This window comes from Mus musculus, chromosome 9 (genome assembly GCF_000001635.26).
Source record: "Mus musculus strain C57BL/6J chromosome 9, GRCm38.p6 C57BL/6J".
In the NCBI taxonomy this organism is placed as follows: Eukaryota; Metazoa; Chordata; class Mammalia; order Rodentia; family Muridae; genus Mus; species Mus musculus.
The window spans coordinates 63531744-63554472 of NC_000075.6; the positions used below are offsets into that span (position 1 = coordinate 63531744).

Consider the following 22729-nt stretch of genomic DNA (forward strand, 5'->3'; position numbering starts at 1 on the left):
TGATAGTTAATTTCTTCTCTGATGTGTATAAATAGGATCATTTACATGCAATAAATATCCAGCAATATGAACAAGATTATAAAAGGAATCTGTGCAGCGCCTTGTTTTGTCAATTATTTTTTCCATGAAAAAGGTGCTTTTCAAGTAAAAGTGTAGAATTAAGTTTACTTGAAAGCTTAATGCCAAAATGCTTAGGTGGGAGGAACAATTTATTATGGAAAATTAAAACAGATTCTAAAAGATTCTGCAGTTTCCTGTTTGGAGGTTTCCCCCACCCCTTAATCAATAAACTGTTAAGAGACAGAAGCAGAGAGATAGACAGAGAGGCAGAGAGACAGAAAGACAGACAGGGGGAGACAAGGAGACAGAGATAAGAGAGACAGAGAGAAACATAGAGGGATGGATGGACAGACAGACAGGAAGACAAAGAGACAGAAATATGGGGAGTCAGGGAGAAGAGTGAAGAGAGACAAGGAAACAGAGAGGCAGAGATAGAAAGACAGAGAGACAGAAGGATAGAGAGACAGACAAAGAGGTAGAGATATAAACAGACAGAGAGGCAGAGGGGAAGAGACAAACATTAAGTGGCTTTTGACTATATATACATATATATAGTCAAATATATATATATATATATATTATATTATATATATAATAACTTGGGCAGCATTGAACCTGTCACTGCTTTGATCTGTTCTCATTTCCTTTTACATATATATTTATATATTCTAAATAATTATATAAAATGTTTAAATTTTAAATTAAAATATTAATTTAAAATATTTTAAGTTTAAAATATAAAATAAATATAAAATATATTATATTTAATATAAAATAATTATATTTAATACAAAATATTTTATATATATAAAGGAAATGGGAACAGATCAAGGCAGTGAAAGGTTCAATGCTGCCCAAGTTTATCTAATAAAAAATTTGACAGCCAATGCATCCATAAAATATTAAGTTTTCCACTGAGACGATCACAAGAATATACTAGAAAGATATTAAAGAAACTAACACTATACAGGTGACTAAGAAACAAATAACCCTCGCTCGCCCCAGCTTCCCTAATGCTGGGACTCCAGACCTGCCTCACTATGCCCAGCAATCTTTGACTATCTGTTTAATGAATCTAGAAAACACAACAGGCTATCTAGATTGAAGCTGAGACAGCAGAGATGACAACCGCTATCTGATAAGGAAGGAAGCAAAGGCGCAGACTTATCAGCTAAGCATTCGGCACTGGAAAGAGAAAGCATTACATACACTGGGCGGGAGACGTGATACATTTTAGAAGGATTATCATTGTGAATGACTGAGATTTGTAGGTTTCTCACGCTCTGGGGTTTGGGAGTCATAGAATCACTTTCCTGTGCCAGCTCTGTCATCTACCTTGGATGACTTATCTCTCTCTGTCTACTTCCTCCTAGGGGAATAACAGCACCTACCGGCTGGACATGGGAACACAGGGGAGGCAGCCCTCAGAAGGTCAGCACCAGAGGCCAGTGCAGGGCAGGCACCAGTGCAGGTTAGCACTGCACTTACACTAAGAGTAGTATCTGCAAGACTGGCCCCTAGGAAAGAGCTAACCTGGAAGACAAGCCTTATACTGGCCTTTACCTCTGGCTGGCCAGGGACAGTGATAGCACAGATATTCTTCCATCAACCCCAGGGTTCCTCGGGCATGGGAGGTGCATTGTGTCACATACACAGGATATGCTGACACCACAGGAATGGTTTCCAAATGCCAGATAAATAAAGCTCTGGGGTTCTTCACGCACGGTCTCTTTTCAAGGTACAGAGTACGATGGTTTCTACACAGTGAGAACTCCTGGTACTGAGGCAAGGTCTGGGAGCAGTGTGTCTGGGTCAGAAGGACTGTCTGTCTTGCAGTCACTGTTGCAGATCCAGCCTTCCTGCACCAGCACTGGGAACAGGCAGAAGACAGCTAGCTCCCTCCTTGAAAGGGGGCACTCCTGGATGTCAGAGAGCCCAGCACATTCCAAGTGCAGTTTTCCTGCTAGCGCAGGGCCCTGATGGGACAGACCTTACAGGAGTGTACTTGCCATATGTGGGGACCGGTTCACTTTTTTTTTTTTTTTGGTTGTTGTTGTTGTGAACAGTTTAAATTCTATTTCCCCAGCCTACTTTACAAATGTAGTACATGTACATACACACTCACACACGTTTGTGTAAGTACAAATGAATGTGTGTACACATGTCAGCACATGCCAATAAACTACTACATTCATTTTTAACATCTTGCTTCCTTGTAAATATACTCTTAAATGAAAATCTTTGATGCTAAAAACACACAATTCAGACCCATTTTGAGGATGAGACATCTTTTGTTTGGGCAGTGACATGATTCAGTCCTCATAGAGAGCAAAGAAATGTTTTTCACTTTCCGCAACCACAATTATTTTTTTTTAACCATGGTCTAATTTCTTTTATAAAGAAGGGAAGCGCAAAAGAACTTTTGTTGCCAACTCCAGCTGTCAAGCGGCCTCCCACACTTCTGCCCTGAAGCAAAAGAAAGGGACATCAGGTGACAGATCCCAAATTCCAACTAGTCACACAAATTACAGACCTTTCTTCTGAGCGGTCCTCTTGACCTTTTGGCTCTCCCCTACAAGGGAGAAGGAGACACAGTTTAAATCAAAATGACTCTCCTGGGAAGTTTTACAAAACAAATAGAAGGCTCAGAGTCCTGGTCACCCTTTGCCTTTCTTCCCTTCCCCCACTGGGCCCGCTGTTCCCTACCCACACTGGCGGGAGCTAATGATTAGAGGGCTTTCCCACCCCCAGACATCAATGCTGTGCACGCCAAGCCCCACTTGCCTTTGAGGAAAGGGTTTGAGAAAGGAAAGATTTACATACATAGTTATAAACGGATGCTGGGTTCCACTTCCAGGGAACACTGCAAGAGGCATCGTAAGAAAGGGCTGACTGTGGCGTCTTGCCTGGGGTGGGAGCCTGGCAGAGGGTCTGCAATAGCTCCAATGTGGAGCTCGGCACTCTGCACTTTTCTCTTCACCTTTAACATCCGTGCCCAGTTTACCATACCACTATTAAGGAGTCAGTTTGGAAATGTACCAACTTGAAGCCACAGCCTTTAAATATTACTACTTTTAACGTTAGGGGAAATCTTTGCAAGTCAACAGAAGAAAATAATGCCAGGGCTAATAAGCATTTAGAAAAGACATTATTGTTTGATTTTTTTATGAGGCAAACTGCTTACTGGCTAAAAACTCACTCTGATATGTGTATTCCCTGTAGATTTGTTCTGTATAAAACAGAGCTGAGTTCTCAGTTGGAGTGAGAATCTAAACAGGTGCCTGGGCCTAGTGACATTATGCACATTAGCCCCTGGCCTGCTCACAGCCTGTTAAACAGCTGAAGTTGAAACAATGGTGGTGCCGGCCAGGCACCGCCGGAGGCCTGTCTGCCTTGGGATTCAGCCATTTGCATTGATTTTTTTTTTAACTCATGTTTTTCATGAAAACACAAATATTTGCCATGGCAACTGGGTTGTCACATGACATGCTACACCATAAGCAGCCTGGCAATCTCTTAAGGGGAAACGGCGCACCAGTGTGGAAAAGGCACCTGGCTCCTCATGAGGATGTCTGGGCATCAGAGGCAGGGAGGGCGGGGAGCAGCCTACTCTGAGAGAGTGGGGTTCATCTCCCTGCGGTCCCTTCTAATCCCTTCTTTCTTTTTTTCATGAGAACAGCTAAAAACATGACTACACAAGTCATACCAGAAAAAGTACTGCCAGATGTCCCCTTTTGATGGAGAAAAGTTTTAATTATCCTAAATCTGTCAGTGGTCCTTAAAATGAGAAAACAACCTACAGAAAAGCCCAGCCCCTTTAAACTGGGGGCATCTTCAGGAGAGTGAATTACACGGCCATGTGAGGGACTAATGTTAGAGAATACAGTCTCCTTCCTCTTCTCCATTGTGGTTTTCTGTGAATACCTAGAGAGCTTGTCTTTTCTTATGCTTGAAGACAAATGAGATATGGGAAACGCCTCTCAGTACCACACTGCATATGCTACAGATGTAGATGTGGATGGAAAACAAGTTACTGCACCCCAGACTTCTGGTCCCTGAGCAGCTGCTAGCATAGGCTGATCACTTGCCTGCCACTCTCAAAATACTGCAGTGGCTCTGCTCACCTTCAGCCCTGCCTATAGTGTCCTGGCAGAGTTGACTTCTGCATTCATTTTCCCTTTTAAAGTAGGAGCTGACTGTGTAGTTCAGTGGTGAGCTCTTGCCTAGCATGTGGGAGGCCCTGCATTTGATCCACAGCACCACAGAGACTAATGATAACCATAATAAGATAAACTGCTCCCTAACAGCCACTGAAATACTGCTTACTCCTGTGTGGAAGGAACAACTCTACAGTGTGTCTGTTACACAGAATCACATAGGCAGCCTGCACACGGGGCAGCTTGCCCTCCTCTGTGGTAGACATATGTGTACCTTGGGTATTTCTATCTGGTGAGAAGGCTCCTCCACTTCTTCAGGAACTGGGCGTGGCTTGAGAGCGAGAGGAAAGGAGGCTGTGGACAGAGGCAGGACAACATTACTCCTTCCAGAAAGACAGGCTAGGCCATCTGGTGCATCCTATGGGGTTCAACTTGAAAGTCAGATGGCTGGCATCCACTGTATGCTTACTACCTGCATTTCCTGTACCCATTCTGTGACACCGCTGGGATTCTTGTCTCCAAAGCAAAATCTATGATAAGGCAACTACTTCTTTAGAAAATAAGGTCAGCCCGCCTTATGCAAATGCCTAGAGGAAAGCTAGATCTAAAAGGCAGGAAGAGTAGAGAGGAAAATTTGTTTCTTTAAAAAAAAAAAAAAAAGACTCCCTTAATTTAATTAGCCAAATTTCCAGGTTTATGTACAAGATAATTAATATAGTTGCATATGATGAATTATTTTATTGGGTAGCTATTTAAAAAGATGACTAAAACTTAAACTGACTTGGGAAAACTGATATGATGAATAATGCTATAAAGATTATTTCTGAGATAATTAACCTATAGGCAATAACACTCAATCATATCTGTCCTGCTGATGGGCAGCAAACTCAGCTACCCTTTGCAGAGAGCCCAAGCCCTGCATTCTAGGGGAGAAAAAAAAAACCTTATAACAACAGTCTTTGAAAACCTGACTGACACTGAACAACACTTAATACATGATATGTGATAGATAGCTGAGAGCTTCCTTGGAGGACTCGCTTTCTCAGCCTGGAGCTGGGCTACCAGGACTCTTTTCAAGCATCTTCTTAAAGGCAGCAAGAGTTTCAGAGCGTCACAACCTGGCACACAAGGGATTGCATCTGGCCCAGTCTAACACATTCTCTGATTCTCCCAGCTTCTAGCAAGTCTCTCTGTGACAGCTCACCATTACGCTGACCAGTGCACCATGGTGTCCACCAACCCCAAATATTCAGTCTAAGCATGTCTAAATAGGAACATTGATCCTATCCCTGGATGTTCACGTTCCCTGTCTTCCTTGTGGCTGTCATGCCACCTGATAGATTTAAGAGAGAACGTGCCCACCACCACCATTTTCCTACCTGCAATGTGTATGCAAGGCCCAAGTTGACTAGAGGAGCCTTACAGTCAAGAAAAGGTAAACATGACTATGAAAGGAGGGGTCACTTAGAAGAAGCCCCTGATAGTCTGTCCTCTCACCCCAGAATGAATAGCTATTGCCCAAAAGACTAAAACCAGAATGTCTGGCAAAGAGGTGGATAAAAGGAGCACACCCTCACACACTGTCTGTGAATGACAGAAAATAAGGCGGAGACACCAACCCAGTGCTAACCCAGTGCGAGCAGACTGCTCTTACATCTGCTGGGCTACACTGGCTTACAGAGCATTCTAGGGAAAGAAACAGCAGGCTTGAGGTTAGCTGGTCAGGCCCTGCTTGGCTGTGGGCAGAACATTTCCAAATAAGGGCATGGAAGGAGCACGTTGTCTAATGCAGCCTGGTGCAAAACTGCAAATTCCGAAGACTTTAATCATGGGTTTCTATTTTTCTGCATGGGATATGTCCATTAAAGGAACTGAAACCCACTGTAGCCTTGAAAGCAACTCATTGGTTACAAGAGATAAAATGGTGTCACCAATGTTAAGTTCTATTAATGGGAACATAAAATTATGGAAAATAGAAGTTTCACCAAAATTAAAAACAGAATTACCATATGATGTGATGATCATAACATGTGTGAAATCTAGCTAGGTTAATTTCAAAGAGGCTGGGAACAGAGTGGTGGGTAACAAAAGCGGGCGAGCAAGGGGGGAGATGGGAAGAGAGTGCTGGTGAATCACAGTCTCTTAGATTTCTACTGCAGTGCTAGAACACTCTAGATCAAAAGCAACTCGGGGAGAAAGGGTTTATTTCAGTGGAAGCTTGTGGTCCATTATCCAGGGAAGTCAGAGCAGGAACTTGAGTTAGGAGCTGATGCCGAGGCCATGGAGGAGTGCTGCTCACTGGCTTGCTCCCCACAGCTTGCTCCCCAAGGCTTGTGCCCCATGGCTTGCTCAGCCTGATGTTTGATATAGGTCCACCTGCTTAGGATATACTACTGACAACGGTCTGGACCTTCCCACATCAACCACTAATCAAAATAATGCCCCACAGGCAAATCTTATGAAGATATTTTTCAATTGAGAGCCCCCTTTCCCAAATAATTCTAGCCTGTGACAAGTTGATGGGAAACTGGCCAGCACAGTTGGTTAAGAACAGTAAGTTCTGCTGTGATATTATTTCAAACACTATAGTGACAGTGGATAATAATGTTCCAGATATGTGGAAGGGCTACAAAAAAGGGAATTTAAAAGTTCCTATCATAGAGAAATAAGAAATGTTTGGGAAGACAAATGTATTCAACGTGGTTTAAATAGTATGCAATGCATATATGTATCAAAACATAACATTGCCCATTAACATGTGACATTTTATAAATCTGTTAAATAAAAATTCGAGAAAAAATATGAGGGAGGAGTTTAGACCAGCATCACATATGATCAAAACTCATACATGAACATTATAATAATCATAAATCATGAAGCAGCCATCATAAAAATGCACCGCAAGCAACTACAAACACACTTAAAACAAATAAAAAACATACAAAATCTCTACAAAGAATTAGAATGTATGAAAAGAAAATGAAAAAAATTAAAAATTCAATAACCTAAGTTCAAAGATATAGAGAAAGGAGTCAGTGATTTGGAAGCTATGACAGAGAGCACCCAACCTGAGAACCCAAGGCAGACCCAAGGCAGAGTGGACAGAAGTGAAAGGAGTTCAAAGATCTGTGGGACGACGTGAGAGAGCCTACATCTATGCCATTGCTTCCCCAAGGAAGAGACGACACAGAAGGATACTGCAGAGAAGAAATAACGGCTGAAAGCATGCCAAATCCAGTAAGATAAAAGCCACGGGTCTAAGAGGCTGAGGCAAGAGGAAATGGGAAAAAGCCACGGAATTCCAAGGCAGCATACAATACAATAAAAAACTCGGAAAACTAAAAACAGAGAGTAAAGTACTGAAAGCAGGTGGAGGAAAGGCCCACCTTACCTACAGGGGAACAAGTTCACTGTCAGAGGCTGACAAAAGATGGGGCATGGCTCCTTTCCTTCAAGTGCTAAGATGAAAAAAACATGGCAATCAGAATCATATATGTTCAAGAACAACTTCCTTTAAGGGCTGGGAGGATGGCCCAGCGGTTGGGAGCACTGGCTGCTCTTCCAAAGGACCCAATTTCTAGCACCCACTTGGCAGCTCACAACTGTCTGTAACTTCAGTTCTAGGGGAACAGGCATCACACACACACACACACACACACACACACACACACACACAAACCACTAATGCACATAAAAATAAAGATAATCATTTTTTAAAAAGAAGTTTTAAAGAAAATTTGTTTAGGAAAAAAGATGGGAACTTAACCCATCCCCAGATGAAAGAAAATGAAAACACTCTATCACTCAAATCCAGAATCTAAAAGAACTAACTGCACAGGAGGGAATGCTCAAGAAACACATGAAAGATAGGAGAACAATGGACACTGAGAACACATATCAGCACAAGTAAGAGACATTCCTTTTCTTTTTGCATCTAAAAATTATTTTTGATGGTGGAACCAAAACCACTTCCTGGTATGAAAGTAACTGTGAATGGATGAAGCAGACATGAAAGTCCTCTAAGACCCAGCAATCACATTCGCTCTAAAGAGATGAGACACATGTTCATTGAAAACCTGCACGTTAATGTTTACAAGGCTGACTCCTAGCAGAGGAAAGCGTTGACGGGTGCATGGCTGCAGCATGCTAAATGGCTGCAGCATGCTAAATGGCTGCAGCATGCTACCAGGAAGCATTACTCGGCAGCAAATGGGTAATTACTGCTATAAGTTTCAACTGAATCCAACAACACATTAAAAAGAACCCATATCATGATCAAGACAGACTCATCCCAGGGATGCAAACAAGGCTCAGCATATGCATATAGATGATAGATGTAACACAGCATATAGACAGAATCCGATAAAAATCCAGTAATTATCAATACATACAGAAAAGGCTTTCGACAAAGTTCACCATCTTTTCATGCTAGAAGCTCTGAAGAAACTAGGAAAAGTGGTCATACCTCAACATATTGGAGGCTATATATAGACCATCTATAGGAGGCTACATATAGGCTATCTATATGAGGCTACATATAGCCTAATGCTACAAGGAATAGGAGAAAACTCTAAGTCAGAGAAGATACAGGAGCCAACTCTTCCTTTCTTATTCTATATAGTGTTTGCATTCTTAGCCAGAGCAGAAAGGGAGGAGAAAGAGAGAAAAGAGATGCTATTAGGAAATGAAGAAAGTCAACTAATTTCAGATATGACCATATACTTAAAAGAGTTTACCAGACAATTCTTGTTCTGATAAAAACTTTCAACAAGTAGCAAGCTACTAAATCAACATACATAACCCAGTAGCTTTTCGATATCCCAACAACAGATCATTGAAAAAACAAGTCAGAAAACCAATTCCATGTATACTAGTCAAAACCAAACCAAACCAAACCCAGCAGAGTTAACATTGTTAAAATGGCCATATTACCAAAAGTGATTTATGGATTCAGTGCAATCTCTACCAAAGTTCCAGTAACACAGAGGCCCAGTGGGAGCCACTACGATGTGCAAGCATGTGTAAGAGTTGGGAGAGGAGTAGTAGACTGGCTTGAGCACTATGAAGAGAGGTGGAACTGGAGACGTGAAGATGGAGAGGAACAGTCTGCTGTGAGTAGCCTGTGCTGCCACCTGAGGCCATGGTGAAGTCCCAGCTGCTTCTGCTGAGGGCCATGTCTGGGTCTGTAGCCATGCAGACATAGGAGGACCTGTGTTGATGTCTATGGCCCACATTACCACCAAAGGCCATTTGGACATTCCTAATCTGGGCTGTCTCCTGGAACCATGCTGATGTTTGAGAGCTGTGCAGAGCTGGCCCTGCCCCTCACCAGCTGTGTACTTGGGAAAGCAGGCCCTGCACCTCACTGGGCAGTGCTGGAGAGTTTGCCCTGGTGGTGCATGCTAGACAGCTGGTGAGCTGACCAGCTCAGCTATCACCCAAGCCCAGATGCAGGGCTTTGAGTCGGTTCACCCCAACATCCACCCCATCTATGAATTGCTGGAGCGTGTGAACAGTCCAGTCCTGCAGATCCAAAGCTGCAGGAGCTCCGTGACCCAGGGCAACAACACGGTGTCTGAGAGGAGTCCCAGTGAGGATCCAGTATTGTAGCAGAAGCCAGAGGCCTCGAACCAGACCAATGGCTCGCTCGCAGTAATGAACATTTCCAAGGAAAGGTGTGTGGACTAAAGGGTATATTATGTGGCATAATGTAACTTCCACAGCAAGATGTTTTTGTTGTTTGCTTTGTTTTTTGTTTGTCTTTTATTTTTATTTTCTTTTGGGGGGAGGTTGTTAGGGCAGACGTCAGAGATGAAGAAACAGGGAGCTAAGTGCAATTGGGGTGCATGATGTTAAATTCACAATCAATAAAAAAGTTAAAAATAAAATAGTAGAAGATAAAAGAAAGCAAAAACCAATTCCTATAACATTCTTCACAGAAGTAGGTACATGCACACCTAAAATGCATATAGAAGCACCAAAGAACCAAAAAAAATCTAAGCAAAACTCCCAACTGTAGAATTATCATAATGCTTAACTTCAAACTAGACTCCAGAAGCATAGTAACTAAAGCCGCATTGCGCCATCGAAAAGCAGACCCAGAAGCTGGGAACACAGCTCTGTGGGAAAACAAACAAACACTCGCTCAGCAAGCAGGAGGGCAGGGATCCTTAGACCTCAGACAAGTCAGGGAGGCACAGCGGCCACCAGAATCCCAGGATTCAAGATACAGAGGCAGGGGCTCTCCTGAGCAAGGGAGTCAGCTAGACTCGCAGGAACTATCTAGCTCTGTGTTCACTGAGAGACCCCACCTCAGCAAATAAAGTGACCTTTGCATATAAACATGTGCACCTGCATACACACGTGTCCCCCACAAACACAAACATATGCACACCATGCACACATACATATAATTTTAAAAGACATAATAGAAGAACTAGAAATAAGCCTAAGCAGTTACAATCATTTGATTCTTAAGAAAAATACCAAAATCAAGTACTGGAGAAAAGATGGTCTGTTTACCAAATGGTGGAGGGAACACTGGATGTCCACATATAGGAGACTGAAACTAAATCCCCACCTTTCCCACTGTTCAAAAACTAAACCAAAATGGATCAAAGACCTTAATGTGCCTGAGACTTTGAACCTGCCTAAGGAAACCAGGCAAACACTTCAAGATGTAGGCATGGCAAGGGCTTTCTTGATAGCTAATATTTCAAGAAATAATAATAATAAATGATGAATGGGATTACATGAAACTACAAAGCTTTCTCACTGCAGAATAAACAATCCATGAGTGAAGAGACACCTTTTGGAATAGGAAAAGATCATCTCTGCTGGCTGCTCATCCAATAGGAGGTTCATGTTGAGAGCGTATAAAGAACTCCAAAGGTTGACAACAAAGGAGGAAATGCTCGGGTGAAACGGTCGGGAATTGAACTGAGGAGAGGGTTTCCAATCAAGGACCCGTGGCCCGTACACAGAGGAAAAGACACACAGTGACTCACAGTGAGTCAGGATCCAGGGAGGAAAAAGGAGCCCCTATTCACAACTGTGGAGATATAAATTAGACCAGACACTATGGAAATTAGTGTGGAATTCCTCAAGAATAATTAAACAGAAGTTCTATATGATTCAGCCATATCACTTCTTCATGTTTAAACAAAGAACTCGGGATCAGTTTACTAGAGATACGCCTATTTCTCCTTGAATCAGCTTAGCTGCCTACTAAGAGATAATAGATTTAAACACACACACACAAATGGGTCCTACTAAGACATAAAGAAGAATAAAATTACACCATTTGCTAGAAGATTAATGGAATCAGCTTATTTCCTATAAAGACAAGGATTTCCTATTTTTCACATATGTAGGAGAAGCTAGGATAGGGAGAAGATATGAATGATCAAAGGGAGTTAACTATTGGTATGGAAAAGGAAGGGGGAAGGGCAGGGCATGGGGGACAAAAGAATAATAACAGAAGTGTATATGACCAAAGCATATTGTATGTGTGCATGGAAATGTCAGACTGTAACTTAAAAGAGGAGCTACAAGCTGGAGGATTCTCGGAAAAATACAAACCCCAAAGGTTCCATCCTCTACTAGGTTGTTCATGTGAGGGTTTTGAAGTTACAAAGTTATACAATGAAGAACAGATTTCTGGATGCCAGGGACTAAAGGCGTATGGAAGGAAGTTGGTGGGTTCTATCCATGTGGTGATAGAAATATTCCAGTCTTGAGTGGACCAGTATCCTGGCTGGGGACTAGCATATACCTCAGTGGGAGAGTGCTTGCCTACCATGAACAAGGCCCTGTCTTATCCTCAATACAACCTGATGATGATATCATACTATAATATTCTACTTTGTTAATACTGGGGGAAAACTATGCAAAGAATTCTGTCAATTCTTACAAACACATGTGAACCTACAATTATCTCAATATAAAAAGTTTAATTTTAAAAAGGCACTATAAAAAAATAAAATGTCCAGCTAGAGTAGGAAGAACTATTTTCACCACATATAGCTGATAAACGATTTGTATTGCAAATGTACAAGTAATACCCTCACTAAAAGCAGGAAGACAAGTCTAATTGAGAAGCTAGTGCCTTCAATCACATCATAAAAGGACACTCAAATAGCAAATAATAGAGCATCTTTCAGTTTTAGTGCTTTGATTTTAATTTTTAGTTCTTTTTTAAAAATTTTTTATTAGGTATTTTCCTCATTTACATTTCCAATGCTATCTCAAAAGTCCCCCATACCCTTCGCCCCCTCTCCCCTACCCACCCACTCCCCCTTTTTGGCCCTGGTGTTCCCCTGTACTGGGGCATATAAAGTTTGCACGACCAATGGGCCTCTCTTTCCAGTGATGGCCGACTAGGCCATCTTCTGATACATATGCAGCTAGAGACATGAGCTCCGGGGGTACTGGTTAGTTCATATTGTTGTTCCACCTATAGGGTTGCAGATCCCTTTAGCTCCCTGGGTACTTTCTCTAGCTCCTCCATTGGGGGGCCCTGTGATCCATCCAATAGCTGACTGTGAGCATCCACTTCTGTGTTTGCTAGGCCCCAGCATAGTCTCACAGTTCTTTACTATTTTTGTCTTGTTTCCTCAGCCAAACTACAAGCCCTTGAAAATACCAACTTTCTTACACACAGTGCACAGGCTCTGCATGGATAGCCTCAGTTACTTTGTGTGCTCAAATAAACTCGAGATGCTTTAACCTATCTTCTTGTTCTGTTAGTGAGGATGAAAGGTCTAGCAGTCTAGGTTTCGAAGGAGAGGCCATTCCTGCAAGATCCCAGCTAAGCACAGAGGTGTGAGTGTCTTACCTTCCATGGGTACCTTACGATGCTCATCAAAACTGTGCAGAGGAAGTGCTTGGGGTTTAATGGGTGGGTTCTGAAAGGTAATCCTCGCTGTTGGGGGGATCAGCCCTCGCTCAATCATACTTAAGACGCCTAAAAGGAAGGTCAACACACAACAAAACATGAGTTTAGCTCTAAGCAATTGTACAAAGTCTGAGCCCTATGAATTGCACAACAGAAATGTAACATCATTTATCATCTCATTTGTAAAGGTACGTTCTAGTGCCTTAATCTTCTGCATGAAAAATAGCTATAGCACACTTTAAGCTTAATATGCTAACCCAAGGGAAAAATCATTTCCAATTGCAGTAATATGAAATCAAATTGCACTAAGGTAATTTCATTTTTAGGTAGAAATATAATTTCAAGACAAACTAAAACTTCCTTACACTTATGACGTTTTCAATCACTGGTGATTTTATTGCAGTTTTTGTAACTCATGGATATGAGGCACACATTCTTAATAACTAAGGTGATCTTTTGTTCTGAAGGAAAGAAAGCCTGTGTACTTGAACCCATATACCCAGTGTTCAAATCACTCATATTTTGTTAAAAAAATTATCTGTAGACATGCTCATATCACCAGAAGTTTTAAAAGCCTGACTGGATCTGACTATATTAGAGCAACACGTTAGTAACTCATGAAACTGATGTACAATTTCTTGTCATCAGCAAGGCTGCCACTGAAACTTAAGGGTAAGACACCTTGTTAGTGGGATAAACAGGTGAATAATTACACAAAGCCCCATGTTAGGGACAGACCTTTTCTTACAGTCGGTCTGTTGTCTACTGTTTTCATGTCAGAAACCCAGAAATCTGGAGACCACCTGCAACAAATTTCTGCTGGGGCTTAAGGTTCTTAATGCTCTTATACAATAGAGAGAAAAGTGAAGAATTTTCTATTTCAATAAATCCCTAGTACATAATCTAAAACCAAGCTGGACTAAGTTGAAGAGCCTGGCACTCCTAAGAGGGCCTGAGACTTCGCCTTTGCTCCGGGAACCTGAGGACAGTGCATTGCTGCCCGAGGACAGCGAAGCGCTATCAGACACGTTAGTCTGTTGCCACAGCAGAAGAGTCTCTGCTAAGTAAGGGGCTGAAAGCCAAAGTCTTCACCTGCAAAAGAATTGTTCCGAGAGAAGCCTCATTTGCATACAGCACAATCATTTGTGGGAGCATTGCTTTTCTTTTTGTAGGTGAAGGTTTCCAATCCCTGTCCCAGACCTGCCCAAATGGACACGAGCAGAGCCTGAGGATCTGAAGTCTTGAAGCTCCCACAAGACTTGTCTGTGCTCCGGTCACAGCTTAAGCCCTCTGAGATCAGTCAGGCTTCACTGGAACTGAACGAGCTCTGTAGGTTACAGTAGTAAAGGCTTTGTTTTCATAAATATCTTTTACTGTCCATACCCAATCCCATGTGTAAGAGCTACGTGCACTCTTCAGGTAAGAAAACTAGATTCTGGTCTGTGTGCTTGTGTTCTCAACCACTGACTCTCTGGGGAGCTTCATTTCTGAGATGTTGCCAGATAATTCAAGGAACCCTGGGGAATCCTGTTGATGTGGATGCTGTTCATCTCTCATGCTGAGCTTGTGCAGGCCTAGAGTAGGCCTGAAATATCACTTAAAGGCATCAAACCCCGAAAATCCACACATTTCTGTGACCTGTGCTTTCCTGACACTAATATTTCCTTGTACAGTAACAGGACTTAAGACAAGTACTCCATAAATACATGAGAACTAATTGATAGATTAATTATAAATATGATAGGCCACCGGTTCTCTAGTGGATATAGAAATAAGTGTCTTTCCCTCTGCACTAGTTGCCTTGATCCTAGATTCACCTTTGTCTTACAGAGATTTTTCATCTGCTAAAGTAAAGACTAATTCATTCATTCACTCCTAATTTCATGTAGGAGGAAGATGGTGCTGAAGCAAGAAAGGCAAACTTCCTAGTGTCACTTAGTTAGTGTCCCTGGGACATTAGTGGTCCATAAGCCACCAGATAGTGTGAGCCACAGAACTTCTCACAGCTAGGAAAGAAATAACGACAAGTGTGGGAAGCTTAATAAATTCAGAGCCATTACATGCAGGGGGACCCACCAGAGCAGACACAGGTCAGCAGACAAGAGCTAGACACCAGAGGACTTTGAATCTCTGGCATCACAAGAATGGTTTGGCACCAACTCTGGGTCCTGAGTACTCCAAACAGACAAGGGGTGAGATCAGACCACCTCACTCCTTTATATTTGCGTTAGGAAGGGGATTCACTTAGCATTCTTTAACATTTCAGCCAATCAAATGAACGAGGGGAAACCAAGAGGATCACAGCAGACACAGACACCTAATCCGAGTCCCTTTACTTACTCTTTCGCTTACTTATGCAGTCAATTCACAGTTACCCAGACCGTCCTGGGCACCATGGATACCTACGTAAAGATGATACCATCTTTTTTTAAATTAGAAGTCCAATAGTTGATAACATTGGGCTTTACAGGGGCTGGAGAGCTGTCTCAGAGGATTCAGGTTCAGTTCCCAGCACCACATCGTGCTCACAGCCACCTGTACTCCAGTTCCAGGATTCCCAGCACCCTCTTCTGGACTCACAGGGCTCCAGGCATGCATTTGGACTACAGGCATACACATATCCAGGTAAAACACTCATACATATAAAATAAGTAATAAAAATGAAAAAAACACTAATTATATTATCTCTGGCTTCATGGTTTTGCATAGCAGTATTCTGAAATAACATTAAAAAGCAATCAGAAGCCCATCAGAAAGTACTTAGAAAACAGTAACTCCTAATTATATCACGTAAACATGATAACCATTTTAATACATAACCTGAACACCTAAGTTGATATTAAATTCATGACATAATGGACTGAGAAGTAGAAGAGGCTCTGGTGGTCACCTAGTCCAGGGTGAAGTTCAGCCCAGGTAAGGACCTGACTTATCTGAGGTCACCTGAGAAACTTAGTGGCTAAGCTATTTCAACTCAGGCCCCCATTCCTCCTCAAGGCTCCCACCCTCACACCCCTAAGCATGGCTGCCCCATCACCAACCTTTACTGGCATCCTTCTGCAAGACAGGTATGGGGATAAAATGGGGGTCAGTGCGATGAGAGGGTGGCAGAACTGTGAGGTTGGAGATCGTGGACCCTTTTATTAACCGCTGAACCTTATCCTGGGTGATAAAAAAAATGTTGTTAGCTGACATTTTTGCCTTCACAATGAACACAGTTTTCTTCTGGTGAACAATAAATAAGATTATGAATAGTTTCATTAAGTTTTAATAAAGTAGCAATACCATCTCTAATTTTATTGCTCCTGAGTACCCTATGCTACTGTCTACTGTCAGAATTTTGTGTAATTTAAAATAGTTAATTAAATCCAATTAACATGTGGTGATTTCTACTATGCAAATTCAGTGTAGTAGTTAATAAAGGACTATTAAGATTTTGTTCAATTTTAATGACTATAATATAAAAGTACTAAATCTTGACATGGGAGGTTTTGAATACAGCAAAGTTGTGCACAGGCAGATTTCCCGAGAAATAAATAAGAGTCTTGGGGTTATAGACACTAACTGGAAGGCACTTCAGTCAGTAGTAACAGGTTAAGTGTGAACACCAAACGGACTGTTGAAATCTTCGAAAAGGATAAAGGTGTGATGTCTCTCCATCAGTCACACAGATAACCACCATTCCTAGAGTCAGAGATGCTCTTATTGTAGTGATGAAATAGGAATTGATTCTTTTTAGTGGGTTGTAGATTTTAAACATTGTATGCTTTGCATATAAGTCACATTTAATTTAATTCAAGTACACTGTTTCTACCTTGATCATAGGAAGTTGTAGATTACTGGACCTCTCAGCAGGGAAAATTTCATTGTCTGGTGTTTATAAACTGACTTAACATTTCAAGTTATTTTCTGAAAATTAATTAGTTTGCATAGCTTCCAGGGGAACGAGGTAATGGTTTACTACTTAACCTAGGAAGCACTGAGAGCTGACAGTTAGTAGACAGTTAGTAGATTTGCTTCGAGATACACATATGCTGAATATGTAGTTTGTCCATCTACAATGAATCTGGTTTTGTAACCGAGGACCTTGCTATTGACTTCCGCTGTATTACACCTTGCCCACTAGGCTTAAGGAGAGAAAAGGGGATGTTTCCTCTAAGCACAGAGGTAGAAACTCACCTTATGGTTTAAATATTAGCTGATCAAAGTGTTAGGGTTCCCCAGCCAGGATGCAGTCCTGAGGGGCAACAGGAAAGCAGAACCCCCTACACCCTCAACTCTTCATGGTGCTCAACGGACAGGAACAAGACTTGTTCTTTTTTGGTGCTGTGGATAGAACGTGGTGTCCTGTACACGTTAAGAAAGCACGGCCACAGAGCTGCACCTCACTGCCTCAAATAATAACTAAGAAAAAAAGGTATGTGTCTACATGTGCAGTCTGGGGCTGATATCGGCATCTTCCTGGGTTGCTCTCTCCTTTATTCACTGAGGCAGGGTCTCTTGCTGAGCCTAGAGCTCACAGGTTTGGCTTGCTAGCCAGCTTGCCCAGGCAATCCCGTTTCTCCCTTCCTGGGATTACAGGGTGCCTCTGGAGCTGCCTGGCTCTTATATCGGTTCTAGGATCCTAAGTCCCGTGCTAACACCTGGGAATGCAAGTACTTTATCTACTGTGCCACCTCCCCTGCCCTCAAATAGCATTTTAAGAGGGAACAGTAGGAAGAAAGTGCCTCCTATCGCCTTCCAGGCGAGTTCCAGAGAAGAGCAGGTGTGACTAGCCTTGCCTCCATTGCAGAGGGGAATGTGGAGAGTCATACAGAACCCCAGGTTTGCTGAGGTAACGGCTGCTCTTCCTTTCCTTTAGCTCTCTTCTCTCCCCGCCCTACATCCAAGTTACTGCTGGAATCCACTCCTTATCTGAGAGACAGAGATAACCGCCCACTGTTTTTTTAACTAGAGCTGGCATATATGTGACTGGGGACATCCAGTATCAAAAGGGACAGGGTCTCTTATTTGTCTGGCAGGTATCAAGGTCAGGGAAGTGAAGGTAAATGGAAGGGAGAGAGAGAGAGATTCCACTTCAACAAAACTGTCAAGCTCTGGATAGAAGTGAAATACAGGTTTGGCAGTTTCAGGGCACAGAGCATAATTTATCTGGATTTTCTGAAAGCCTTTGATAAAGAACACCTGACAACTGGCTTTTGAAAGCTAAAGCAGCAAGATCCAGTATAAAATACATCATTAAGAATGACACAAAGGAGAGGCTGAGGGGCAGGGAGCAGCCTGTCCTGCAATCGGCAGATTCGTGGGCTGCTTTCCTGAGTCCCCGACACCGTGCCAACAACAGGTATGTGTGCTGGAGAGGCAACGGTGGGCAAGTGGATGGGATACAGGAGAGGGTACAGAGTACAGAAAATAAATTCCTCATCGTGGCTGGCTAAATAACAAATATCTGCCCACTCTGCTGTCCGTTCTTTCTGATGGCAAGGATAAACATTTTTGTATGAGCCTGGTTGGAAGGAGAATGCAGCATACCTCAGCATTTACTGAGCACTTACTATGTAACACTAACTTTAATACAGTGATCATTAAATTTCATGAGCAATGGGGAAGCTGAGAGCGAAGGGGATTTTAGAAATGGGAGCGGTTTTAACTCTGCCAGCTGCTGCTGTTGCGGGGCTGTTGCAGCAACTGTATCCTGACTGTGTCCTGGAACTACTCAGGGAGTCTCTAGAAAACACTGCTGCCTGGGCACCCATCTTGGGCAACTAAATCGGAACAGTTTAGTTCAGGCCTAGGTGTTGGTATTTCTGTAAGGCTTCCTGGGCTACTGTGATGTGCAGTCAGGGTTATGATGTAGTAGTGTGGATGATAGTTAAACATCATCTTAAAGGAGGCATGGAGTTACAGTGTGAGTTAGAGGATGCAGTTACAGGTGAGAAGAATGGTGGCCAACTGAAGCAGCACATCGAAGCACGGAGGCCCTGCAACCTGGAGCGGTCTGGGTGGTTGCACAAGTGTGGACCTGTTGGGGGAGGGGTGGTCTGGGTGGTTGCACAAGTGTGGACCTGTTGGGGGAGGGGTGGTCTGGGTGGTTGCACAAGTGTGGACCTGTTGGGGGAGGGGTGGCGTGGGACAGGAAAGATGGGCTGAGAGAGACACCAGCTCCAAAGCCGGCTTTGAGAACAAGCTGATCCCTAGCAACCTCTCCTCCCACTGCCTCGGGACTCCCTCTATGATGTGATTACAGCATACAAGAGCCCATGCTTTGCAGTTTGTGAAATATGTAAACCTTCACACACTGACATAATATGAAATATAATTATTCAATAATCATATAAACAGAACAATGCCCTTTACATATAGTTTTTCACTATTATTTCTAAAACTATAATTCAGCACTTTATTACTTTGTCTAAATCGTCTAAATTAGCTTAGAATTGCTTGAAATTTAAAAAAGGGAGGTCCCAGGGTTCCAGCTCAGTAGCAGAGAGCTTGAGTCATGTGTGTGAAGCCCTCGGATCAGACCCTAGCACTGGAAGGAAAGGAAAGCTGAAGGGAGCAGCAGCAACCATAGTCCTATGACTTAGAACCTTCAAACAGAAAGCTCACCCTGCTCCATCACTCTGGTCCAGATGTGATACCTCATATACAGGTTCTGCCAATGTGGAAACATGGAGATAAAGTGGAAGAAAGCATGCCAATTTTCATTAGGAGACCTGTATTCCTTGGTATCTTTATAACAACTGATACACTGATGTATAATAAAGATATGTATATTACATTATTAAATTTGATGTGAATTTAATAGAGGGAAATGGTCTGAATTAAAAACATCAAACTATGTTATTATTATTACTATTATTATTTTTATTATTTTGAGGGAGAGTCTCATGTAGCCCATGTTAGTCTTGAACTTACTATGTAGTTAAGGTTGACCTTCAACTTCTGATCCTCTAGCTGGAAATACAGGCACATGGCACCATGCCCAGCTTATGTGTTACTTGGGACTGGGGTTTGTTCATGCTAGGCAAGTACTCTTCCATCTGAAATCCATCCCAGCATCAACAAATTAGTAAAGCTTAACAAATATTCCAGGATTCCTTTAGACGGGCAATTGTTTTTTCTTAAAGGAGAATAGTGGGCTGAAGTGGAAACTTAAGAGTTCTTTGGGAAGCCAGTTGTGTTGGATGGTGTTTTGCTGGAGCAAACATGTGAAGAGTGTTTAGCTGAAGTGGACACAGGTAAAAGGCTAAGGCAGATTCATGATGGAACGTTTAGCTGAAGTAGACATGGGAGAAAGGATGTTCTGCTAAGGCAAGCATGGGAAAGGACACTTGATGAAGGATTCTTTGCTAAGGACACACGTGTATTGGTCTGCCTTATGTTGTGTAGTTGAGCTGCATTTGTTGGAACTCCATAGAGAGAAATGGACCAAAAACCTTCTGGTGGTGTGCTGCAGTTTCTTGCCACTTCTGAAGACTCAGTTTGGCAGAGTGATGTCAGCTGAGACAGAAAGACCCATGGAGCACATGTGATGTTTGGTGGGAGTATAAAAAGGACTCAATGGACAGTGACAGAGCTGAGCTTGGCTTGCTTATAGAGCTGGCTGTGCAACACTGTAGGTCTCGAGTCTTCGCTATCTTTGCTTAGCTGAGAGAGGCACAGCCAGGAACTTTTCCTGAGTTCCTCCGGGTCCCTCCTGCTGACTTGTGCCAAGGCTGAGACCTGGCTGTTTCTGCTAGGTTGTGCCACCGCTGCTGGTTTGTTTGCTATCCTGACTCTGCTGAACTGAACTGCTGGTGTATCTGTGAAGTGTTTTCCAGTGGATCAAGCTGCTGATGCTAACCTGTGTACTGAACTGCTGATTTCCAGACTACACAGATGGGAGTTGCTCCAAAGAACCTTTCTAAACAAGTCCATCCTCCCTGCCCCCATATCCTTTCTTTTCCACTACCTCTGGTGGGTGGTGGACTACAAGGGAGGTTAAAGCATTTAAGAACCATCATTAAAAATTGGTTTTGAGCCGGGCGTGGTGGCACATGCCTTTAATCCCAGCACTCGGGAGGCAGAGGCAGGCAGATTTCTGAGTTCGAGGCCAGCCTGGTCTACAAAGTGAGCTCCAGGACAGCCAGGGCTACAGAGAAACCCTGTCTCGAAAAAACAACAACAACAAAAAAATTAGTTTTGAAGAAATTAAAATTACAGTGAACATTTCAGGCATGTGAGCTCTATGTGAAGCCCTCGGATCAGACCCTAGCACTGGAAGGAAAGGAAAGCTGAAGGGAGCAGCAGCAACCATAGTCCTATGACTTAGAACCTTCAAACAGAAAGCTCACCCTGCTCCATCACTCTGGTCCAGATGTGATACCTCATATACAGGTTCTGCCAATGTGGAAACATGGAGATAAAGTGGAAGAAAGCATGCCAATTTTCATTAGGAGACCTGTATTCCTTGGTATCTTTATAACAACTGATACACTGATCTACAAAGTGAGCTCCAGGACAGCCAGGGCTACAGAGAAACCCTGTCTCGAAAAAACAACAACAACAAAAAAATTAGTTTTGAAGAAATTAAAATTACAGTGAACATTTCAGGCATGTGAGCTCTATGCAGGCTGACTGCCAACACAGAAACAACACTGGGAAGCTGGCTGCTGAGGGCCGAATGTCTCTGAGACATGACTAGGTCACGAGGACAGACACTTCAGGGGCCTTTATAGAAATGGTCCCAATGGCCTTTCCTTCTCACCAGGTGAGACACAATGAGAAAGTAGCCTCCCAAGTCAGAAAGCAGGTCTTTACCAGTAGCTGAATCTAAGAACCTTAACTCTGAACTTCCCACTCACTACAACTATAAGAAATCTGTTCCTGCTGTTAGGAGCCACCAGCTTTGTGGCATTTTGTTAGTGACTGAATGGACCATGACACCATGCTCTGATGCAGCTTTACTCACAGGAGCAGGTGGCTAACGCCCAGGCAATTCTTTGCTGACTCATGTTATACAGCTGGATAAAGCTAATTATGAAAACGACTAAGCTTTTCTGGCATGGGTTAGATGAGAACAGGAGTAGAACAGCCTAGCTTCAGAAGATGGGGCATCCGAGTTCTTGCTGTACTCAGCTGTTTTCTCTCCTCTCTAAATTTCAGAAACTCTGACACTGTTTGCACTTACAACGTTCACACTCGATTTAGACTTTATAGACCCCAGTGTTTGATATCCATGCAGATGAATCAGATGGTCATCAACAGTCACTCTCATGGCCCTTTATACTACAGCTTCTTGTTTTGGTTGGTAGGCTACCTTGAGCTATCAATGGTTCTGTTCTGCAAGGTTCATGGGTATCTTACCTGAACCTTGCAGAATTTACACCTGAATTATATCTGGGTTTATTATCTCTGATTTCAAAACTATGTGGACACCACACCATTCTTCTTGATGGTAAATAGTGTGAACTCTAATGCCAACATGAATTATTACTCTTCATAGGTGATTTCTTACTTCCTACTTATTGAAACATTCTTCATCTTTAAAGTGTAGGCATTTAAAATAATTTATGTTAAATATTCTAAGTCCAGTCTTTCCTGGGGTTCTGCCTTCTTCTCAGCAGCACGTTGC

General features: G+C 42.6%; 1 protein-coding gene and 1 long non-coding RNA gene across 10 annotated transcripts in view; one reads left to right on the forward strand and one right to left on the reverse strand.

Annotated features, from left to right (window-relative positions):
- Positions 1-2261, forward strand: part of Gm16759 — a 134688-nt gene extending 132427 nt beyond the window's left edge. For both annotated transcript variants that reach the window (XR_003948339.1, XR_379543.3), the window contains exon 5: positions 1434-2261. This is a non-coding gene — a long non-coding RNA (predicted gene, 16759). The remainder of the gene's footprint in view (positions 1-1433) is intronic.
- The window catches only part of Iqch (IQ motif containing H), a 181106-nt gene that overhangs the window by 110323 nt on the left and 48054 nt on the right, over positions 1-22729 (reverse strand). For all 8 annotated transcript variants that reach the window (XR_003948058.1, XM_006511557.4, XM_006511553.4 and 5 more), the window contains exons 6-9: positions 16155-16275; positions 13054-13182; positions 4492-4571; positions 2594-2632 (exon numbers count right to left, since the gene is read on the reverse strand). Coding sequence is in view for 7 of the 8 variants with exons in the window: in XM_006511557.4 (XP_006511620.1) it covers positions 2594-2632; positions 4492-4571; positions 13054-13182; positions 16155-16275 (369 nt within the window). In the remaining variant the exon portion in view is untranslated. The remainder of the gene's footprint in view (positions 1-2593; positions 2633-4491; positions 4572-13053; positions 13183-16154; positions 16276-22729) is intronic.